The sequence below is a fragment of the Hippichthys cyanospilos genome, chromosome 17 (genome assembly GCF_059441005.1).
Source record: "Hippichthys cyanospilos isolate Australia breed blue-spotted pipefish chromosome 17, RoL_Hcya_1.0, whole genome shotgun sequence".
In the NCBI taxonomy this organism is placed as follows: Eukaryota; Metazoa; Chordata; class Actinopteri; order Syngnathiformes; family Syngnathidae; genus Hippichthys; species Hippichthys cyanospilos.
Window position 1 is genome coordinate 3,277,257 of NC_142385.1, and position 20,984 is coordinate 3,298,240.

At 38.2% G+C, this 20,984-nt stretch overlaps 1 protein-coding gene across 1 annotated transcript; it reads left to right on the plus strand.

The window, feature by feature from the left end:
• The first annotated feature begins 774 nt into the window (after positions 1-774).
• ipmkb (inositol polyphosphate multikinase b) lies at positions 775-17,811 on the plus strand. Its single transcript, XM_088439169.1, has 7 exons — positions 775-801; positions 1,290-1,874; positions 6,941-7,026; positions 7,156-7,252; positions 7,423-7,595; positions 15,305-15,386; positions 16,407-17,811. Exons 2-7 carry the CDS (start codon positions 1,643-1,645, stop codon positions 17,156-17,158), a joined length of 1,422 nt encoding a protein of 473 aa, XP_088295295.1. The 5' UTR covers positions 775-801; positions 1,290-1,642; the 3' UTR covers positions 17,159-17,811.
• The last annotated feature ends 3,173 nt before the right edge of the window (positions 17,812-20,984 follow it).

A 20,984-nucleotide genomic window follows, 5' to 3' on the forward strand; every position in this document is an offset into this window, starting at 1 on the left:
AACTTTATGAGGCAAGGGACAGAGAGACCGTTATATACACAAGGTTGCAGCATAAAATAAGTGACAGCATAAATAAATACACAGGGTGTGGTAGGTACAATCTCATGCCAGAGATAGCAGCAGTTTCTACATACTGTACATTGCACATGATGTGAGAAAAAGAAACATTGTACCTGTAACACGTATTCAGAATATATTGCATAAGCATTTTTTTTTTAAACTGAAGGATGCACACGTATTTCTATTATTTCACTGATAACAAGTTACAAGTGATATGTTCTTGTCAGTGATATGTTCTTGTCTTGGTACTGTATGTGCTTTATCTGTCCACATAGATACACTTTGTGAATATAGAAAATACTGCATAACCTTATTCTCCAGAGTATCTTGTCAATTACGGAATAATATACAACACTGTATTTGAAAGCAAAATTCAGCATTTTCACTAGGAAGTGAAACAAATATAATATATATATATATATATATATATATATATATATATATATATATATATATATATATATATATATATATATATATATATATATATATATATATATATAATCTCCATCCGCCTACGTTTCACCATTCTCCGGTAAACTGTACATTTGTATTTATCAATGGGAATCACTGCTTAATTATCGTTTGTCACTTAGTTTATAAGCGATTCTTGTTACAATAAAGTTTGTTATTTTAAAAAAAATAGACTTTTACACAGCTAACGTAAAGAAGCAAATGCATGTTTTGCGACAGTATAGATGTTCGTAAAACATTGGATAATGTCCGTCTGGACTCCTAACTGTATCCTATGCACTTTTGCGAAAATAGAGATTTAAGGATGACGCGTGCACAGTTTCGTCATACTAATAAAGGGTCGTTTTTAAATTTAAACGTGGCTGTACTTCATGTTTGTTATTTTTTTACAGTTGAATGAACATTTTGGAATCAATATTAGGACTTAGCCCGTTTCACAATGCCCGTCACATTTTACTCGTTTTTATTGAGAAGAACTGTACACACTTTAAACTGTCGTATATTCTCACGGTCTACACGAGTCAAGCAAAACTTGAAAGAGGAACTGGGCCTTCGACAAAATTGGATCCGAAATGTTATCGTATTAATTGGTGAAGACGTTTAATGTCTTACATATTACAACTGTTGCAATAATGTGCAACCGTTTATTCTGACAAGTTGAGTCATGACGTGTTTCAGTGTGAATCACACTACGCCTCTGGTTTTATTTTGAAGTCCCTTAGCGGAAATCGTGCCTGGTTCACCTTTGAACGAAGCTGTCAGGAAGTGGGATGTGGCCAGGTTGTATTTATGCTGCCGATCAAGATATGAAAATCATCGAATCAACGCGCCTCGGGAGCTCCGCTTCACCACAGGTCACAACGGGGATAACAGCGTTGCCCTTCGTCCCTGAAGTTGCTAACGAGAGTCGTAAGCAACGAACAGAGCCGCTGTCTTTTTGCTTTCGTCTGGATTGGACCACTTCCCTAAAGTCTTCACAGCCTCACGCCTAAACATTTTATTGCAACTGCATCTAGGTTACGTAATAAGTATGTGAATACAGCAACTTTTATAAATATATGTATTTTGTTTGAGGACGAAGAAGGCTGGGCCTCGTCGTTATTTACAAATGTCAGCAAGTCACCACCATCAAGTGATGATGGAGTCCTCATTAGCTCTTGGTAGACTGGACCTGACTTCCGCTGTTGGGGTCAACATGACCCCGTGCATCTCTCCCGCTGGCTCCACGATCGAGTTGAGCGGTCACCGGTCACTTGGCACACAAGGACAAGCTCACCTGAATGGCTGCGTGCCGCTGTCTCATCAAGTCGCAGGTCACAAGTATGGAGTGGATAAAGTAGGTGAGTACAGGTGCACCCCATGATGACTTCAATCCAGATGTGTAGGGATGTGTGGCAAATTTCAACGATCAATCGATTTCCAAAAGCAAATTTGAGTGTCAAACCTTACCACCTTACTTATCTTTACTGCCTACTGCCTTACTTATTCATCTTTTATTGGAAAGTAGACAACATAAAATGGTGTCATTTCTAATTAAGTAATTGCAGCCACTAATAAACAAAGTTTAGTCTCAATTTCTAAAGTACAAGAAATGATCTATTCAAAATTCCGACAGAAATTAGTGTCAAAAAACTATATCTGTGTTTTTTCACTAATTAAATCATTTCTGAATTAATACTTAAAACATAAAAATTATGAAGAATTGATGGAATGATATCATAAACAAAAATGTTAATTAAAAAAAAGAATATATTATTTCATACTGTATGTGATTTATTTATTTTTTTCTCAAGGTTGGCATCTTATGCCCATGTACTGTAACAGCTATCATGTGGATGGTGATTTGTGATTTGGATTAACTTTGAGTTCACAGCTGTCCATTATCAAGAGTTATTCTTAACGTGTTAGCGACAAGTCAAATTTGTAAAAAATGTGTCTAGGTCAACCAGTTAATTTAAAAATGGGCAGAAGCATTGGCAATTTTATAAAATTTGGAATTGGAATTTTTTTTTTTAGTAAATATAAGTTTACTTTGAAAACAAAGGCTCTTTGAGAGAAAATAATTGACAGAATTTAGCGTATTTTTTTTTCATCAAGTAGTTGCATGATTTTTAAATAGATTATACATCTGCATAAAATTCATGTGGATCCAGATGATTGTATTTTGTCCAATCACTTGACAAAATAAAATTGAGAAAATGCACATTTCCAATGACATTTTTTTTTTCCAGTGTACCTAAATGTTTTTGAAGTTGTTCCCCCCCTTCTTCACCTTAGAAGTTTTGGGCGGCAAGGCTCTTGCTGGCCAAAACTGTATGACCCACACATACAATTTAATTTACAAAAGTTATTTCATGAAACTTTATATAAATTTCTTCCATTCTGGTGGCTGGACTGCTTCTAAATGTTATAATTTATATATTTATTTATTTTTCCCCATCCAATTTTATTTTTTTATATCATCATTGTGTTTTCTTGTCTATATAATCTCCCCAAGGCCTTCAGAGTTCATAGAGCTGACCCACTTAATTTTTAAACTATAGTAGCAATGGGACCAGGTCTTTCTTTAATAAACCACACCTCATTCTCTGATTGGCAAGACCAGCGTTTCCCAAGCTGGGGTACACAGCGTACCCTTCCTTTCTGTTGAAACAAAGCAGCATTGATGTAAGCAGCACAATGTTATCTTCTCTGTGATTGGTCTTGGATAATGATTAACGCATAGCTCACATACGCTGAAGTAATAGACTCAGGCAACGTTACACTTTGCTGTGTTGAACAAATAGTGGAATCCTGCTCATCCTGTATTATAGCTGACTGAACATGATTGTGCTCCTCCCATTGCTTGTTTGCCTAGGCCTCCACATGCATTGACCTCCATAGGTATTGTTCAAATTTGCTCAAATGGGAACTAATGTAGGGGCATTCTACAATGAGAGATTTTCCTTTGCCTCTGTGATAGCTTTCACAGACACTAAGATTAAAATATACAATAAAAATGTTACTTTGTTTGTATGCAGAGTAGAAATGAAACTTTGGAGTGAATACTGTATATCTTCCTGCCAGTGTTAGACGGAGGTCCAAGCTGGTGTTTGTTTTTAGAATACATTCGATCATAGGGTTGGGTCACATAAAGACAAGCTTGCCCTGGCAATCCAGTTAAATGACATTTTTTGGCTCTATCTCCTAAATGTGAATCATTTATTTGATTTATATATATATATATATATATATATATATATATATATATATATATATATATATATATATATATATATATATATATATATATATATATATACTGTGATCATGTTAATGATAAATGGTCTTTTTGGTCTTTATGATTCTTGTATTTGAATTTGACACTGATTAGTCCTTTAACATTCACAACACCTGAGTGGTTAAAAACACTGTCCAAATCCCTGAATTCTTACTTTTAGACTTCTTCAGTCAGTGGTCCTACATCTAGCTAAGAACACTTTTTCATTGTGAAAGAATCAATTAGCTTTTTACAGTCAAAAAATTTGAAGGTTAATATATTTTTTCTGTAAAATTCCTTATTTTATGACTTGAATGAAGCATTTTTTTTTCTCAACCTTAATCACTGATAGGAATGGGAACATTGTTATCAGTAAGTTTCCAAGTTTATAATTTTGAATTTGTTGTAAACTGTAACTACCGCTAAATAAAGGACCGGTGTAAAGCAATAAAAGGGTTCCCTGATTCTGCATGTTTTGTTTTTTTTTACAATCTCAGAATCTTTTTTTTAATAATATACCAACCAGCCTCGTACATGATTAACTTTCTAACAGAACCATAATAAGCAGTCACTTCTCCTTGTCAGTTTAGTTACATACTGTATATCTTTTTCTTAGTCATAAACACATTCATAATCATAAATCATAGCCTGACAACAGTCAATGTTTGCCATGTCAACTTAATCTCCAACGCATCCAGAATATGTAAGAATCTGCATTTTTCTTCCCACACAGCCTTTAGCATTACTGCTGAAATGAAAATGTGATTGGATTCGTAGGAGTCATCGGAACACATATTCTTCCCCAATAGTAACAAGAGGTTCAGGGATTAGTCATAACCAGTGTTCCCTCTAAAATGCGCGCGTGTGCAATTGCGCACTGCTCGCATTTTCTCAGCGCACAAGAAAATCTATAAAAATCCATATGCTGCGCATAAAACAAAATGCAATGTAAACGTATTAAATAATATTTAATATTAGACCTCATCTGATCTGATTAATTAGACCACTAATATTGTTTTCTATGCCATTGTGACAGCGACTGGCATGTGTCCAGCCAATGATACAATAAGTTTCACTGACACCATGGAATTATGCAAAAATATTAATATTTATTATTGGAACGATGGAAATGGTCCCTGATGCGAACTGAATGAGTTAAATGTTGTGAATGGCTCTTAAAGGACCAGTATCATGCACCCCTCTCCCTGCCTTAAAAGGGCCGTAACATAAATGTCCATTGGGCAGTGAGCCAAAACAACCAACAAACAAATAACTTTCTAGCTCTTAGCCATTACAAAAAATAACATATAAATCAACTCCCTTTTTCAGAATCAAAACCAATAATAATTCCAAATGCTGTGAATTGGATCCTACAAACATGTCAATCATAGATGCATCATTCTCCCGTATTGGTCCAGGATGACACTTTTCACCTCAGCTATCCCTTCATAAATGACTGGATAAGTACCCAGAAGCACATTAGCGGTCTACACATATGTTTAAAAATGGTGGTCATCATCAGGCCGTGCTGTTTGCATAAATTCTTAAGAGTTCCGAGCCGCCTTGCGTCATCAAAGCACGAGCCAGAGCTGGCTCGTTCAAGGGTCGCTCGCACCTAGGCCTCTTAGTATACTTAGAGCCCCCCCTCCTTCCTTGCTTATTACTGATTATTAACTCACAAAATGTGAGTTATGTGATATATAGTAGGTCACTTTAGGAGCGACATCAGATATACACACGGTGACTCACCGTGTGCATGTCTGAATTTGCTCACCTTTGTCCAAAGCCTGTTCAGGGAGTTAGTGTGGATGCTCAGACGCATTGAAAATTAGAGGGAACATTGGTCATAACCTGTTACCAGTAATATTTACTCTATGGTTCTCAGCACATTGTTATGGATCAAAAAAGAAAATATATTGCTTTGTCAAAATGATTTCCACGAACATCAATCTGCAGTGAGGATGAGGCCCATTGTACAGATAGGTGCACACATTCCCGGGCTGGCTTCATCCTCTTCTACAGCGACTTTATAGCGACACACACACACACACAACATACATGCGCACATACTCAGCAAATGATTGGCTTACAAAATTTGAAATCAAATGTCTAGAACAGTGGTTCTCATTCTTTTTTCAGTGAAATATTTTCAGACCCCAGTACCCCCTAACAAAAAAAAAACTAACAAAAACACTTGTGCCACCCGTTTCTGAGCTTTTAAACTTTGAAATTACATTTGTAGCAATATCTCCAGGCGTATTTCATTCAGCAACACCAGAATATAGAACGTGTAATGTCATCTTTTTTTTCTTATTTCTGGCTAGTCTTTTGACTTGAAGTGCATCACTAAAGACAATGCCAATACGTATAAATCTTAATAAAATAAAGGCATACATCATTTTGAAAAAGAGTCAATTTAGTGCGTACTGGAGTGCGTAAAAAGAGTCAATGAAGTGCACATGCACCCCCTGGAGTATTTCCTCCTCCATTTGAGAACTGCTAGTATAAGACTATAGTTTGTTGAATTATGGTTCAAAATCTTGTAAGATATTAGCAGTGAAAGTTGATCCATTTTTGACACCCCCCCCCCCCCCCCCCCCCCGCGCTTGATTTTTGCACCTGTTGTGTAAGAGTTCATGGAAAATTGAAACAAGCAGACATAGAATTTTTTTTTTTTTTTTTTCCCGGTAGCATGTATTATGTCAGCAGTATTTGGTCTGGTCAGATGACTATGACCATGAAGATGAGTGTTCTTGCTTACTGGATGGGACGTAGTTGACCTCGTGTGTATCTTTTCGAATCATAAAAATATAATCAAATAATAAAATTGAACTACCGGTAATTTAATATAGCATCACTGTTTGATATAGCATAACGTCTTGTAATATGTTTCCACTTCGATTCTTTGTTCCTGGAAGTCATGTTTAGGAGTTAATTTTAGAATTGGATTTCACCTTAGTCAACCCTTAAAGCAATGGAAGCTTGCTGCTCTTGAAGGAACGTATTTCCAATTGTAATATTTAATCTAAATCTAAATGTTTCACTAATAATACTGCCTAAATAAATAATTGACTAAATATTTGACTATTTCTTATTTGGTCAGCATTGTTTTGAGATCCGTACACTTGATTTGTTTGTTTGTTGAAGGGATTCTTCAACATCCAGATGGAACAGTCCTGAAGCAACTGCAACCTCCACCGAGAGGACCCAGGGAGATGCAGTTTTACAGCATGGTAATACTCATGCACATGCAAGCATATAGAGTGTATGCAAACATATTGCACAGAAGAGGAAGTCTGGTTATCTAAAAATAAATCTTACCGCTAAATAATACATTGTATTTGGATGTATATGTTTGCTAGGTATATGCAGAGGATTGCGGTGACCCATGCCTTCTTGAGCTCCAAACACATCTCCCAAAATATTATGGCACTTTGTCTTCTCCTGATGCACCTAATGGTATGAACTCATTTGCACATCTGTTCATATGCATAGGTGAAAATATACAATAGAAGTTGATGAGTTTAGCCATAATAGAGTGATTAACAAAAAAAGCCATGAAAGCAATTTCTTTGGTTTGGTGCCATGAATTGCTACGCCGCATTGTCTATTGTCTCTGCCTACCTCAGACCTGTACATGAAGCTGGAGGATGTGACTCGACGTTTTGTCAAGCCGTGCATCATGGATGTAAAGCTCGGCCAAAGAAGTTATGATCCATTTGCCTCGCAAGAAAAAAGGGAGCAGCAGATCAGAAAGTATCCACTGATGGAGGAGATAGGCTTCTTGGTTCTTGGCATGAGGGTGAGTGTGCTTTCTTTTCAGATATTTTTTGAAAAACATTGTATTATTTGAAGAGCAGACCATTCTTTGAACATAGTACCATATTGTATATTGTTGCCATTTCACAATGAAGATACCTATGGTACCAGAATCGATGAATTCAAATGTAGGTACGTGAAGGCACTTCAGGGGCTACGTGAAATTTTAACAGGGTTTCTGAAAATATCAGCAAATCTAATCAGTTGCTTTTTGTAATGCCATGACAAGAACAGGCCATTTTCTTTTCAAATTAAGAGCAAATTAGATGGCAGAGGAAGCAGCTTATTGCTTAGTTGTGTTATTGAGACTCCTTTGCAAAACATGGTTTGAATTGTATTTAGTTAGTTTTATTTGAATGCGCATTGTTCTTAGTGATGCAATTTTTTGACAGGCAAGCCAAAAATCACACAAATTATGTCACAATAACTATCTTTGGGAATGACTGAATAAAACAGGTCTAGAGATACCACTGAATTTGTGGTTCCTAGATTAAATAAATTAGACATAAATGGCACAGCCTTCTGTTTCATTCTAATTATTTTTTTTCCTTAAAAAATGTTTTGCACTGGTTTGTGATTACTTGGCTGAAAAAAAAATCACATAATTGAAAAAAAGTTTAGAACCACCGTCATAACAACTTGGTAATCATTGGTGAAAGGAATAAATCATAGTTATTTTCAACATCATAATAATTTTCAACATTAATTACGGGCTACTTTGCATGCATTTACATTCATAAAAATATAATTTAAACACACAATAACTTGGAATAAGCTTGTATGTTTTTCAAAAAATGTTTTTAATAACCTTTGAGGTCGCTATGTGGTTATGTAACCACATTCAACCTCCTATGAACAGGTCATTGGTTTGTGTTTTTGCGCATGCTCTATCCTCTTTGAAACTTTTGGTATATACAGTGGGCCCCCGGTTTAGGAACCCCCTGTCTTACGTATTTTTCATCTTACGACGTGGACCGCGGCGTTTTTTTGTCCCCCTCTTACGCAAAAACCTTTCGTCTTACGAACCATCCAACATGCCATTCAGTGTGTCCGCACTATTTTTTTCGCTTTGCTGCATCAACAAAAACAACTTTTCTTGCATGTCACGGAAATGCCGATATGCTATTGGCCGGCGTCACGTCAATCACAGAAATGCTGATATGCTATTGGCTGAACTCCCTCATCTTGCTTGATGGCACGAGCTGGTCCGTGTGTTATGAAGACTTTGCAAACTTTTATCTGTTAGACATGGCTTCTAAAATTGCAAGTGGCGGTAAAGGAAGAAGTAAGAGGATGATGACAATAGAAACGAAGTAGGAGATAATAAAAAAATACGAAGGAGGCGCACGCATAGTTAACCTTGCTAGTGAGTATGGCCGTAACCGCTCGACAATCGGTACAATTCTCAAGAACAAGGAAGCCATTAAAGTAAGCAAGTCTTCTAAGGGCATGACTTTCCTTGCCAGGGGACGGACATGGGTCAACAACAAAATGGAGAGGCTTCTTCTATTATGGATTAACGAGAAGGAAATCGCCGGTGATATGTTCTTGTTTAAAAATAAGTTCTCGTTTAAACAAAAAAAGTCATTGTTTAAAAAAAGTTCTCGTTTAAGAAAAAAAATTCTGCTCCCTCCTCCTCTACCCACCACCAGCTCAAGTCACGTCGCCCCAAAGGTAAATGTCATTTTTCCTTTGAATATTTTTATTATTTAATTCAACTGTACAGTAGATTATGTTACTAATTTTTAATATGTGTATAAAGTCGTGATGTTTTTACCTAAGGTTTTTGCACGCGTTCACTAATTAACATAAGTTTGGATTGCCCGTCATACGAGCAATTCGAGTTACGAGCCTAGCCGCTGAACGCATTAAGGTCGTAACACGGGCCCCACTGTAATTACTTAAAATAGCTCATAAAAGTGACTACACCTATCACATTTCTGCACATATTTTATTATTTTTTCATAGGGTAACACTGATTAAATGACTCTTTAACACAAAGTATTGTGTTTGAAGATCTTAAAAGCAAAATCATTCCTTGACTTAAACCTAACCAACTGCAAGCTAATAGAAAATTGCCATCACCCTGAAACTGAGCTGTAGCGCAACTGTCAAGTTCATCCAGCAGTTTAACATGACATGTTTCACACAGAACAGGCTTCGCCATGGTTGGCCAATGAAGCTGAGGGCACATTGTCAGCGTCACATCTCGAGATTGTCTTTTGAACATAGACATACAATGTTATGGGGAGTTTGGGTTGGGGTTTAGGGTTAGACCATACCCCGCACACTGAATCAAATTGGTGTGCGTGGCCATCCCTCCAGAAATTGGGGAGCGGGGCAGAATTCCAACATGATAATGATCCTAAACACTCCTCCAATATGACTACTGCCTTCCTAAAAAGGCTGAGAGTGGCACAAAGGCTTACAATCAAGCATTCACACACCAATCAAACGCTAAAGCCAGTGCTTCTCAATTATATTTTGCAACAACTGTTAACCAAGCAGAAAAAAAACAAGTGCATCAAAGTGCCTGAAAGAAAAAATACAAATTTTTAAATGATCACAATTACGCTTCAAATGGCAAAAACAAATCCTTTTCCCAGGGGTCATCCGCTCCCCCCCAGCATCACCACGCACCCCCTAGGGTTGCCTGCCCCACTACTTGAGAAGGACTGCGCTAAACGGAGGGGTTGCAAGGTCCACTGGGAGCAATTTGGAGTTCAATGTCTCATTCAAAAACACTTTTATTAAAATATTATTTGCCAGGTGTTATATGTGTGAAACGTTTCATATTTTTACAAATGTGTAAAATTGGCCTATTTTTCCATAAATTAAATTAAAAAGCTTTGTTTTTGCTATATACCTTGAACACCTTGAAATGAAACAAGTACAATTTTAAGACAACTAGATACAATCTGTGGGAGTTTTTTTTTTTTTTTTTTTTTAAACATGACCTTTCTAATTGGTCCAAAATTGAAAGCAAATTCAAAATGGTTCCTTCCATGCTTGTCATGGTAAAAAAGGGTGTTGCCATATTCCTCATTTGAGACATGTTGGAATTTGTTCATCATTTTATGATTTCTCCAAAACAGGGGGAAAAAAATCACGTAGAACGGAGCTTGTTTGTGAAAAATTGATCATCTGGCTTTAGGCGTCCTTTAAGTCACCATGTATTCTGTTAAACGTTGGATAGTTCAGTCACATCGAGCTTACCTACGCAATAGTTAACTTATGGGTAAACAATGGTGGGCACTCTGACAAGCAACAAGTGAATAACTATTCTTATTTTGTTGCAGCAGTTATTGCATTTACAGTGATCCCGCACTTTTCGCGTTTTAATCTTAAATCATTAAACCTTATACAGCAACTGCTGTCGTCCCTCCTCATTCACCTTGCTATAGTCTCAGCTGTGGCCACATTAGCGGCGCTAGAAAGTCAAATTAAAGTGAACGCTGTAAAAAAAAAACGTGATAAAAGTCACAGTTTACACTCTAAATTCCAATTTATTACAAGAGAAATCTAGGTAAGAAATTTCCAACGGCACGGTGAAGCCGCGTTCCTCCTCCCGCCAGCATGTGTGTTTTCTGATTACCGGCGCTGCCTTGCTTGGGACACATGAAGTGGTCATATTGGCGCTGCACAAGTCTAATTAAAGTGACGGCAATAGCAAAGATGACAAGAATCACAGTTTACGCTTGAAATTCCATTTTATTACAAAAGAAATCTCGATACGCGATTTCCGTATCGGCAAACGGCAAAACCTATTCCTCCTCCTAAGAGTTTTTTTATTGACACTGGTGCAGACAACCCAATCAGCGGAAGTTGGGGCAGGAGTAGATTACACTCCTGCCCTCATTGGTCGATAGTCGGCCCGGGAGCCAATCACGTGTCATATAGAAGTGCCAATCCCCCTCCTGAAATCACTTTTGAGTGCCCTGCAAGACACACGATTGTCTCCTGGCACGACCATCAACCAATGAGGGCACAAGGGCAAGAGTTGTAATCTACTCCTGCCTCAACTTCTGCTTGTTAAGTCGACGAAGGCTGACAGCTCAATGTCAATAAAAAAAACGCAGGGAGGAGAAATGCGGCTTCACTGTGCGGTTGGAAAACTCTTACCTAATTTCTTTTGTAATGAATTGGAATTTCAAGTGTAAACTGTGACTTATATCATGTTTTCTACAACGTTCACTTTAATTAGTCTTTCTGGCACGGGCTAATATTACACACCTCTCCGTAAGACCACAGCCACTTAAACTTACAGTTACTGTATAAGGTTTGATAATTTAAGATGCAAGTAAATATGTATACTGCAGTAGTTGGATGTCCAAGCACCGTCCGTGGCAATTTCATTTATAGTTATCTCGTCTGTCTGGCATGCAAGAAACCTATATGGCGTGCCTATCGGCAATATCGCTTTTTTTTTTTTTTAATTAAAAATAAATCTGCGATCCACTGACGGCATGATACTCGAGGTGCGATATAGCGAGGGATCACTGTATTAGAAATCACTTTAATTGTTACAATACATCTCCAGAATGAACGCATCGTCAGTGATGTAACCAGAGGTCCTCGAGTGTTTCGGGTCTTTCAACATCAGACACCCTAGCCCAGGCGACCCAGCCATGGTTGATCAGACCCAGCTTGTGTTCAGGTGGCATTTACTGTTCCCCATGGATCGCCTCTCCAAATCCACAGCCATCTAGAGGCTTTCTCTGCTTCCTCTGTGATGTTCTTGATGGCTCTTTTCCTCTCTCTCCCGGTTATGCCCAACACACTCAAGGTTTTGTAGCGTGATTGGCTTGCAAATCCTCTGCAGCCAATCTCGATGGGCAATACACTGAGCCTTCAAACCCTGCTTAAGCCAGTCAATCCTTTCTCAAATGGGTCTCATCCAGTCGGTCCTCTCATGGCACTGTGTGTTCCATCAGGATGATGTTATATGTCTGGTCTGACACCAGGAGGATGGTTGCGACAATGTGCTGGGGGAATTTGAGTTGTTTCTCCAGGTCGACAGACAACCACCAGTCTTTAGCGGTTGCCAGTAGCCCTGGTGGGTTCCTGGCTCCTGCGTTTTTTTTTCCTTTCTCACTTGCTTTTAGTACACCTTGAAAGTTGACTATGGTCTTTTTAAACGTGCTTTATAATTAAAATTGACTTAGCTTGACTAACCGCACACCAGCCTTCACAAAGGGGATCGATTGAGTGGCAGGGTAGGGCCATCTGCTGCTGCTGATTCCCATGCTGATGGCTTCACGATGGGTTTCAGAATCTGATTGTGGGACCAGGTGTACCACCCCTGCCCAAGAGCTACTGGACAGCAGCTCAAGATGTGCTGCAACGTGCCTCTGCACTGTGAGCAATTGCGATCCTCTATTTTGCCCCAGATGGAAAGGTTTGATAGACTGGGCAGAATATCATACACTGATTGGACAAGGAACATTATTCGCTGCGACTCTGCCCGCCAGAACTCCATATGTCCATATGACTTTTCGTTCCATGGCCTACTCCCACCTTGTCCTGGCACCCTGCTGCCTCAGACTGACAGCTCTGCTGGTCCTCCACTCCTCCACCTCTGCCCTCACCTCCTTCTGCACCAGTCGGCGTCTCTCCTTCCCCTTGACCTTCTCATACTGTGGTGTTGTAAATGATCTCAGGCCATCTCTACCGCGGGTCACTGCCTCAACCAGGGCTTTGTGTTGTATCCGAGACTCTGCCTGTGATACAGCTTCATCGGCTCTCCACTTCCTCCCCGTTTTCACTCTGACCCCTGCCTGGGCCAACTTGGGATCACTGGAGTCTCTGTACATCATCACCTCTTCCCCTTGTTGCCTTAAATCCCTCCTCCAATGATCTCAGGGGCAGTTGGAGCTTGATGTTACATCCATAGAGAGCGATGCTGTTAAGGCTCCTAGGCAGACCCAGCAGCCTCCTGAGTAACCTGCTGACCTTCCTCTCTAAGCCCTCCACAATCGAGATTGGAACCTCGTAGATGAGTAGAGGCCACAGAACTCTCGGCAGGATACCATATTGATAAATCCAGGCCTTGAACCTTCCGGGTAGCCCCGACCGGTCCACTGCTCTCAACCAGCTTTCCAGCTCTTGGCAGGTTTCCTGAACGATTGCTGAATCCTTCAGGCTGCTGTCGAATACCTTGCCCAGACTCACTGGTTTCTCAGAGACAGTTGGGATTGATGCCACGCCTATGCTGAAGCGGAACCTGTCCACAACTTAACCTCTGTTCAGCACCAGTGACCATGATTTTTCAGGCTTGAATCTCATCCTTGCCCATCCACACAGTTCCTCCAGCCCTTGCAGAGTCCACTTGCTGCCAGGTACTGACTTGGTGGTAATGGTAAGGTCATTCTTGAATGCCCTGATTGGTAGTTGCCGCACGCCCATTGCAGTCTTCGGACCCCGCCACTGTATTTCGGCAGACTTCACCGGCGTGTTCATTGCCATGGCAAAAAGGATCACAGAGATGGTGCTTGCCTCCTAGTGCTGCTTCTTCAGAGACATGAGCTCCTGCCGGATCCGGTGGATTTTTACTGTCCTGCGGTTCATGGTGAAAGGTGCTCTTTCAGTCCTCTTCTCCACTGCTCCGAACCTTTCCAGAGCCAGACTGATGATGATTGTTGTCATCGTTTGGAGCCTTCGGTCTGCATCTCCCTTCGCTGTTGCCTTGAGCACAGAGTTGGCATCCTCATTAAAGTGCTGTCAGACGGCCGTCTTGCAGGCCTGCGGCCATTTAACTTGGACCCACTCCGGAAGTCTGTTCTGAGGGATTGGTTGCTACACTTGGAGGTTCCTGGCTCTGTGGGGTATCTTCAGGCCTGGCTCCTCCTGCATCTCACCAGGTAGGTTACCTCTGCATTGTGGTGCTTGCTCTCCCTCTATACTCTTTATCCGAGTATGGTGAATCTTAAGACCTCGGCTGTTCTAGCAGACACATTAATAATTTGCCAACATTACAAATGAATACAGTTATAGCTAATTAGCTTAGACACTTAAATTCTGTTCAATTCATCTATGTTTCATATTTTTAGTCCACAAGCAAATGCAATTCCTCACAATGCAGTATATTATTCATAAAACACCGGCACAGTTGATCAACAAGTGGAAACTTTAACATGCATCATTATGTCATTATGTCATGTGCTCAACATTGGTTGGAGAAGACAGGAAAGGCAGATAGTACATCTAATCTTTTTAAAAGGAAACAAGTCAAATATTTCAAACATTTATCACTTTGTTTCCATTCCCTTCCGTTGTTTGTATCTTCATCACTTCCTGCTTGCTTAAGGACATCCTCAGTATACAAACACTACAAATCTTGTGGTGCTTACTACAATTATGTAATGTGTTTTATCAGGAGGTTACAATGTTTGGGCCGGTTCTTGCGCAAATTATATATGTAGACTTGGAAAATATGTCCAAGTAACTTAAATGAGTGCACATGCGTATGAGAACAGTTTTCTCTCACCCTCCCCTCAACATGGTTTCTCTCAAACCATAAACTTTATTTTACACAACATCTGTCAGTGATCAATCGATGTTGAACTTCTTTGAAACAATTTTGCTGCCCCTCGTAGGATCCTGATGAAAACATGAAATGTACTTTATATTTCAGTGTATATTACATAAATAGATGTATGTTGAAATAGTGTTTTAGTTGTTTTTTTCTGACAGGTTTACAAGCTGTGCAGTGACACGATTGACACGTTTGACCAGCACTATGGGAGGGGACTGATGAAGGACACCATTAAAGATGGTATGTTTGTGTGTCAACAATACTCCGCATTTTTTCTATTTCCTACTTCTCAGTTCTCAATTCTATGAGTTTCATCTAATCTTACTGTATATGCAATCTCGAAAGCAGTGATGGGAATTAACAAAGTACAAATACTTCATTACTGTACTTAAGTAAAATTTGCCTGGACTTTTAGAAGTATTTTTTTTTCTGACAACTTTTTACTTCAACTTTAACTTAACTTAACTTTTTTACTTACTCCCTGCATTTGAAACAGAATTATCGTACTTTTGACTGGCTACATTTTACAAAAGGTCTCGTTTGTCACGGCGTGGCATAGTGTTGTTGAAGAGGCGGAGGAAGGTCATGGACCCCGAAAAATGCAGAAAGATAGGTGATGGTGACTCAAAAAATGAAGGTTTAATGACAAACTGAGGAATGAAAAACTGGTACAAAAAAATACAAAGTTGCAACCAAAATCAAACTTGAAACAAACTCACATTAGCCATGGTGGTTAGATGCAGTCGCTAACTTGCTGTTGTACTGAAGACGATAAACCAGGAAGTGGATGTGAGGCAGCCAAAAAGTGTGAGTCACATCGAGAGGAGCCTCCGCTGCGGGCTGCAATTTGTCCAAAGGCACACGACATCTAAGGGGGGATTAAATCTTTTTAAAAAAACTTATCGATTGTGTCAAATTTGAGCGGTTTTAAATAACTGTGATTTTCAAAATTGTGATATATTACCATTATGGTTATCAGCCCATGCCAAATCACACATTAACACTACTAATAATCATAAAACTTTTCAAATTTTTCATTTAATAATAAATTCAGCTTATTGATTAAACACATTTGCTGGCCGTATGTTTTACACCCCTGAGCTAATCATTTAAATCAGGTGTGTCGGGCAAAGAAACCTGGCAAACATGCAGGATACATGCCCTTTAGAACCTGGTTTGGACACCCCTGGTCTAGTCAGATCTGACTCAGTGAGTGGTTCTTCCTGCAGTCTGACCACGATCTTCTCTTACCTTTTTCAGGCTTGGCGAAATTCTTTCACAATGGCGTTTGTCTGAGGAAGGATGCGGTAATAGCCAGCATTCACAGAGTGCAGAACATCCTTCGCTGGTTTGAATCTCAGCGTCAGCTGGTCTTTTACGCCAGTTCTCTTCTCTTTGTCTACGAGGGCCTCCCCTCGAGCAGCTTCTCCCTCCTCAGCACCCCCGCTAACAGCCCAGCTGCTATAAGCAAAAGTTGGGATGACCTGGACGAAAGGAGAAAGGAGGTAGGTGAAAAGAATGAAAAGATAGCAGAGTACAACAACAACAACAACATTCAGGTGGCGGAGCCCTATGATTGCACCCGAGACGCCATTTACACCAATCGCAGGAAAGGTGGCCTCCATCTTTGCGCCAACCCTCAGCTTCAAGGCAGCAGTGGAGACGACGGCCCTCTGGGGACAACGCAATGCCAACCTGTTTCTGGCGAGAAATTGACACAGCAAGACAACTGTACATGGTTGTCCCGGCAACCACCAAACAGAAATAGAAACAAATCACAACATGAAGGGAAGGGTGAGGATAGAGAACGAACGAAGGATGGTATAAGAGAAGAGGAAAGCGTGCAAGGTGAATGCGAGGCAACGGAGTTGAGCGACGGCAGCTCACAGGTGGAGGTCAAAATGATCGATTTTGCCCACGTTTTCCCAAGCCAGAGCCACGATCATGGCTATATTTATGGTCTCAAGCACCTGCTGACTGTATTGAACCAGATACTCTCTGATGACGCTTAGACTCATCCTTGCTTCACAATCTGACTTACTGAACCACTGTCTCTCAAACTTGGAATCATCATCATCTTCTCACCAGTTGTGATGTGTGGGTGCGCACTCGCGCATGTTGATCATTTTTACAATTGGAAGTCACAGAGGCTGACTGTTAGATGCACTAACCAATCCCTGGAAAGCATTAGGACCTTCTTCTTCAGTCGTCGGGTACACTGACTCATGCCACACAAGCTCCAAAATGTGACCCTACTTTGCCTGTTGTTCATTACAAATGCACTGGATTTGACAAATCTATTTTTATATTGAGGCCACTGAAAAAAAAAACTCTTAGGTTTGTGTTGTATATCAGAGCATCTCAAATCCTGAGCGAGCCAGAGATTTTTCTGTATTGTTTTTACCGTAGGTAACAATTTGATACTATTTATAGCTGTTTAGATTTGTGCTTAATTGTGTGGATGCTGAGAGACAAGCTTTCACTGCCATAATGCATTTTTTTTTGTTATTCTGAATTTTTGCCATTAGCAGCACTAACCTCCTGGTTTGATTTGTGACTTTATACTGTGCTTTGACCTTAACAATGATTGCTTCTACGACAAATCAAAAGGCAACTCAAAAACAGAAAATTCTGGAGCATCACGCGCTGACATAGAAAAAAAAAATACACACATATACATATATACATATATATACATATGTATGTATGTATGTATATATATATATATATATATATATATATATATATATATATATAATATGTATGTGTGTGTGTGTGTGTATATATATATATGTGTGTGTGTATATATATGTGTGTGTGTATATATATATTATATATATATATGTGTATATATATATATATGTGTATATATATATATATATATATATATATATATATATATATATATATATATATATATATATATATATATATATACACACACACATACATACACACTACAACAGTGCTTTATGGAAACAGACATTATCTTGGCGTATTGACAGCATTTTACTGTCAATGTATCTTTTCTCTTGGCAGATTAACCTCTCTCAGTATTTACATTCAGTTTTTGAAGGAATTTATATTTTTTAAATAATTAAATGAGTAGAAAAACAGATCAGATACGTCTCTTCCCAAATTGTATTTCAGAATAATTGACTAATATTATAGTGTATGATGATAGTACTTGTGCTTGCATATAGATCCATAATTTCCATTTTTTTCTTTTATTGCCATTTAATATATATTTTACCATAGCATAGTCTGACGTAAATTTTTGAAAATAATTTTATTTGAACTGGATCTTCATTTTGGTAAAAAAAAAAAAAAAAGAAAAAGAATAGTTTATTTTTTAACATCTCTTAATTTAGCAAACCACCAACTGGAATTTGGATTGCTCTAATCTCAATATTAATTAATTCACTGCCAGCAAAGTTCAAGTGAATCTTTGTCATGTATACAGCGTGTGTGTGTGTGTGTATTTACACATCAGTCAATGGCAGTGAATTATTTTATTCAAGAGGCAAAAACATCTTCTTAAACTGACACATTTAACTGCAATATAATTTATTGATGTTCTAAAAGTCAGTTTTTGTTGTTGTTGTTGTTGTTTTTTATCCACTGTCAACAGAGACCTTACTCAGGTAATTAACACCAAGAATACATACTGTAGTAACTGTGATGCCACTTTCCTCTCAGCCAGAGATGATCTTCATGCTGTCTCCACATAGTCACTGTAGATGTTTCATGATGTCAGTGTTTAAGATCATGTCACCCATTTTTATTTTTAGCTCTTCATCTTAGGACAGTATAGTTTTGAAAACTGAACCGTCTAGAGCTCCCTTCTCCATGAGCCCGTGTTGTGGTTAGATAACTTGCTACCATGCACTCTTGTGTCCATAATAGAATAGTGTCAGTGTAGCGCCGTTGACGGAGGGAGCATTTGACGGAACATGTCATTTTTGTTGTCATTCTAAAGCGGTACAATTGAGGTGCCAAATCCATTTGTGATGCAAGGTATCAAGCAAAGTCTCAAATTCCATGGTCAAGTTTTAAGATTGTAGAAAAGAAAGAGACTTTCTCGATGAGATGAATGGTGAAAGAACTCAACAAATGGGCTTCATTTATTTTATGATGATTGTTTTGGTTTTTTTTTTCTATTGTGTGGGAAGTTAGAAAAGATCCCTTTTAAACATTGCCACGTCAACTTGAGTGATTTCCATTTTTGTCCAACGTGACCTTTCTTTCAAATTGTATACGTTTTCTAGAAATGTGTACGCTGCTCCATGGACTGACACTGCAACTATTCTACACTCCCACAAGTATTGAATGATTTTAATCAGACAAAATGCATTGAGTGACAAATGAATGGTGTAACCCAAAGCAACCTTGATCATGACTCAACTATTATTGGACATGGAACCAGCAAGTTAACTCTTTCAGTGCCACAGGTGAAAAATGTCGTCTTTGAAAGTACTTAAGTTGTGTGCCAATGGTGAGAATTCTCATCAAACGCACCTTTTTGTTTTTTTTAATGAATAATTACCGTATTTTTGGGATTATAGGCCAGCAACATCTTATCTTCAACAGATGGAACATGCCTGCATGTTTAGCACCAACATATTTATTGAAAAATGATGAATGGAGATATTTTTTCAAGATAACACCAACAGAATACTAAACAATATTTCAAACCCATAATAATCAATATTTTCATCGCGTCATCTTCTGTCTCCTTTTGTTTAATTTATTATTACTTTAGTGAGCATATAAAACTGGAATGGAACACATTACACACAGTAATTTATATATTCAATGTTACATATTTAAAATTATGTACAGTATATATAAAAACAACATAAAAGATTTTATTTAATTATAGATCATTTTTATATTTTGAATACTATATTTTCAAAACTCTTTTAAAGCACAGTCATTGACAGTCACATCTTTTCGGTTTTGATTCATAGCTGTTCAATATATTGACACCTTGAACAGATACTCACATTTGCATTTGCTGGTTTGTCTCCTGATGGCTAGCAACAAAAACCAAAAACAAACCTCCAGAGGAGCCGCAGAGCTCAAATCATGAGAAAAAAAAGTTACGGCTTATAGTATGAAATACAATACCTATTTTTAAACGATGATTACTAAAAAAACTGAATAAGATAGAAACATACCATATTTTTCCGGACTATAAGGCGCACTGGCGTATAAGCCTCAGCAGTAAAATATGAGCAAAAAATGATTTTTGTCACGGCTAAGATGCACTGGACTATAAGCCGCAGGTAATAACATCAGATCTTTACGCAAAAAGATGGTATATGAAGTTTTTGTGTAATTGTCTGCCAACAGCCTCTCTTTAAAAGACTGAACATGCCTGCATGTTTAGCCCCAACATATTTATAGAAAATGGATGGATGGATATCTGTTAGTTAAATAGCAGTTCAAAATTGAAAGCAATACTTCAATAGCATCTTTTTTGTCTCCCTTTATTTGATAGTTTATTTTAGTGAACGCATTCTACATAATTCATATACAATCATAAATACATAAATAAAATCACATATACTGTGTATTGTATATAAAATTTACACATCACAAATTTACCCCTACATACATTCTATTCTATATACATTATACATTCTCTTATTAAATTTAGACATATATTTTTATTATAATCTATGATTTTAACTATTTTTGAGCACCGCCATTGATGCACATTTTTTCAGTTCTATTTGATAGTTGTTCCATAAATTGACACCTTAAACAAATACACACATTTGCTTGCTGGTGGCTAGCAAAAAAAAAAAAAAAAAACACAGATCGACTGGACTA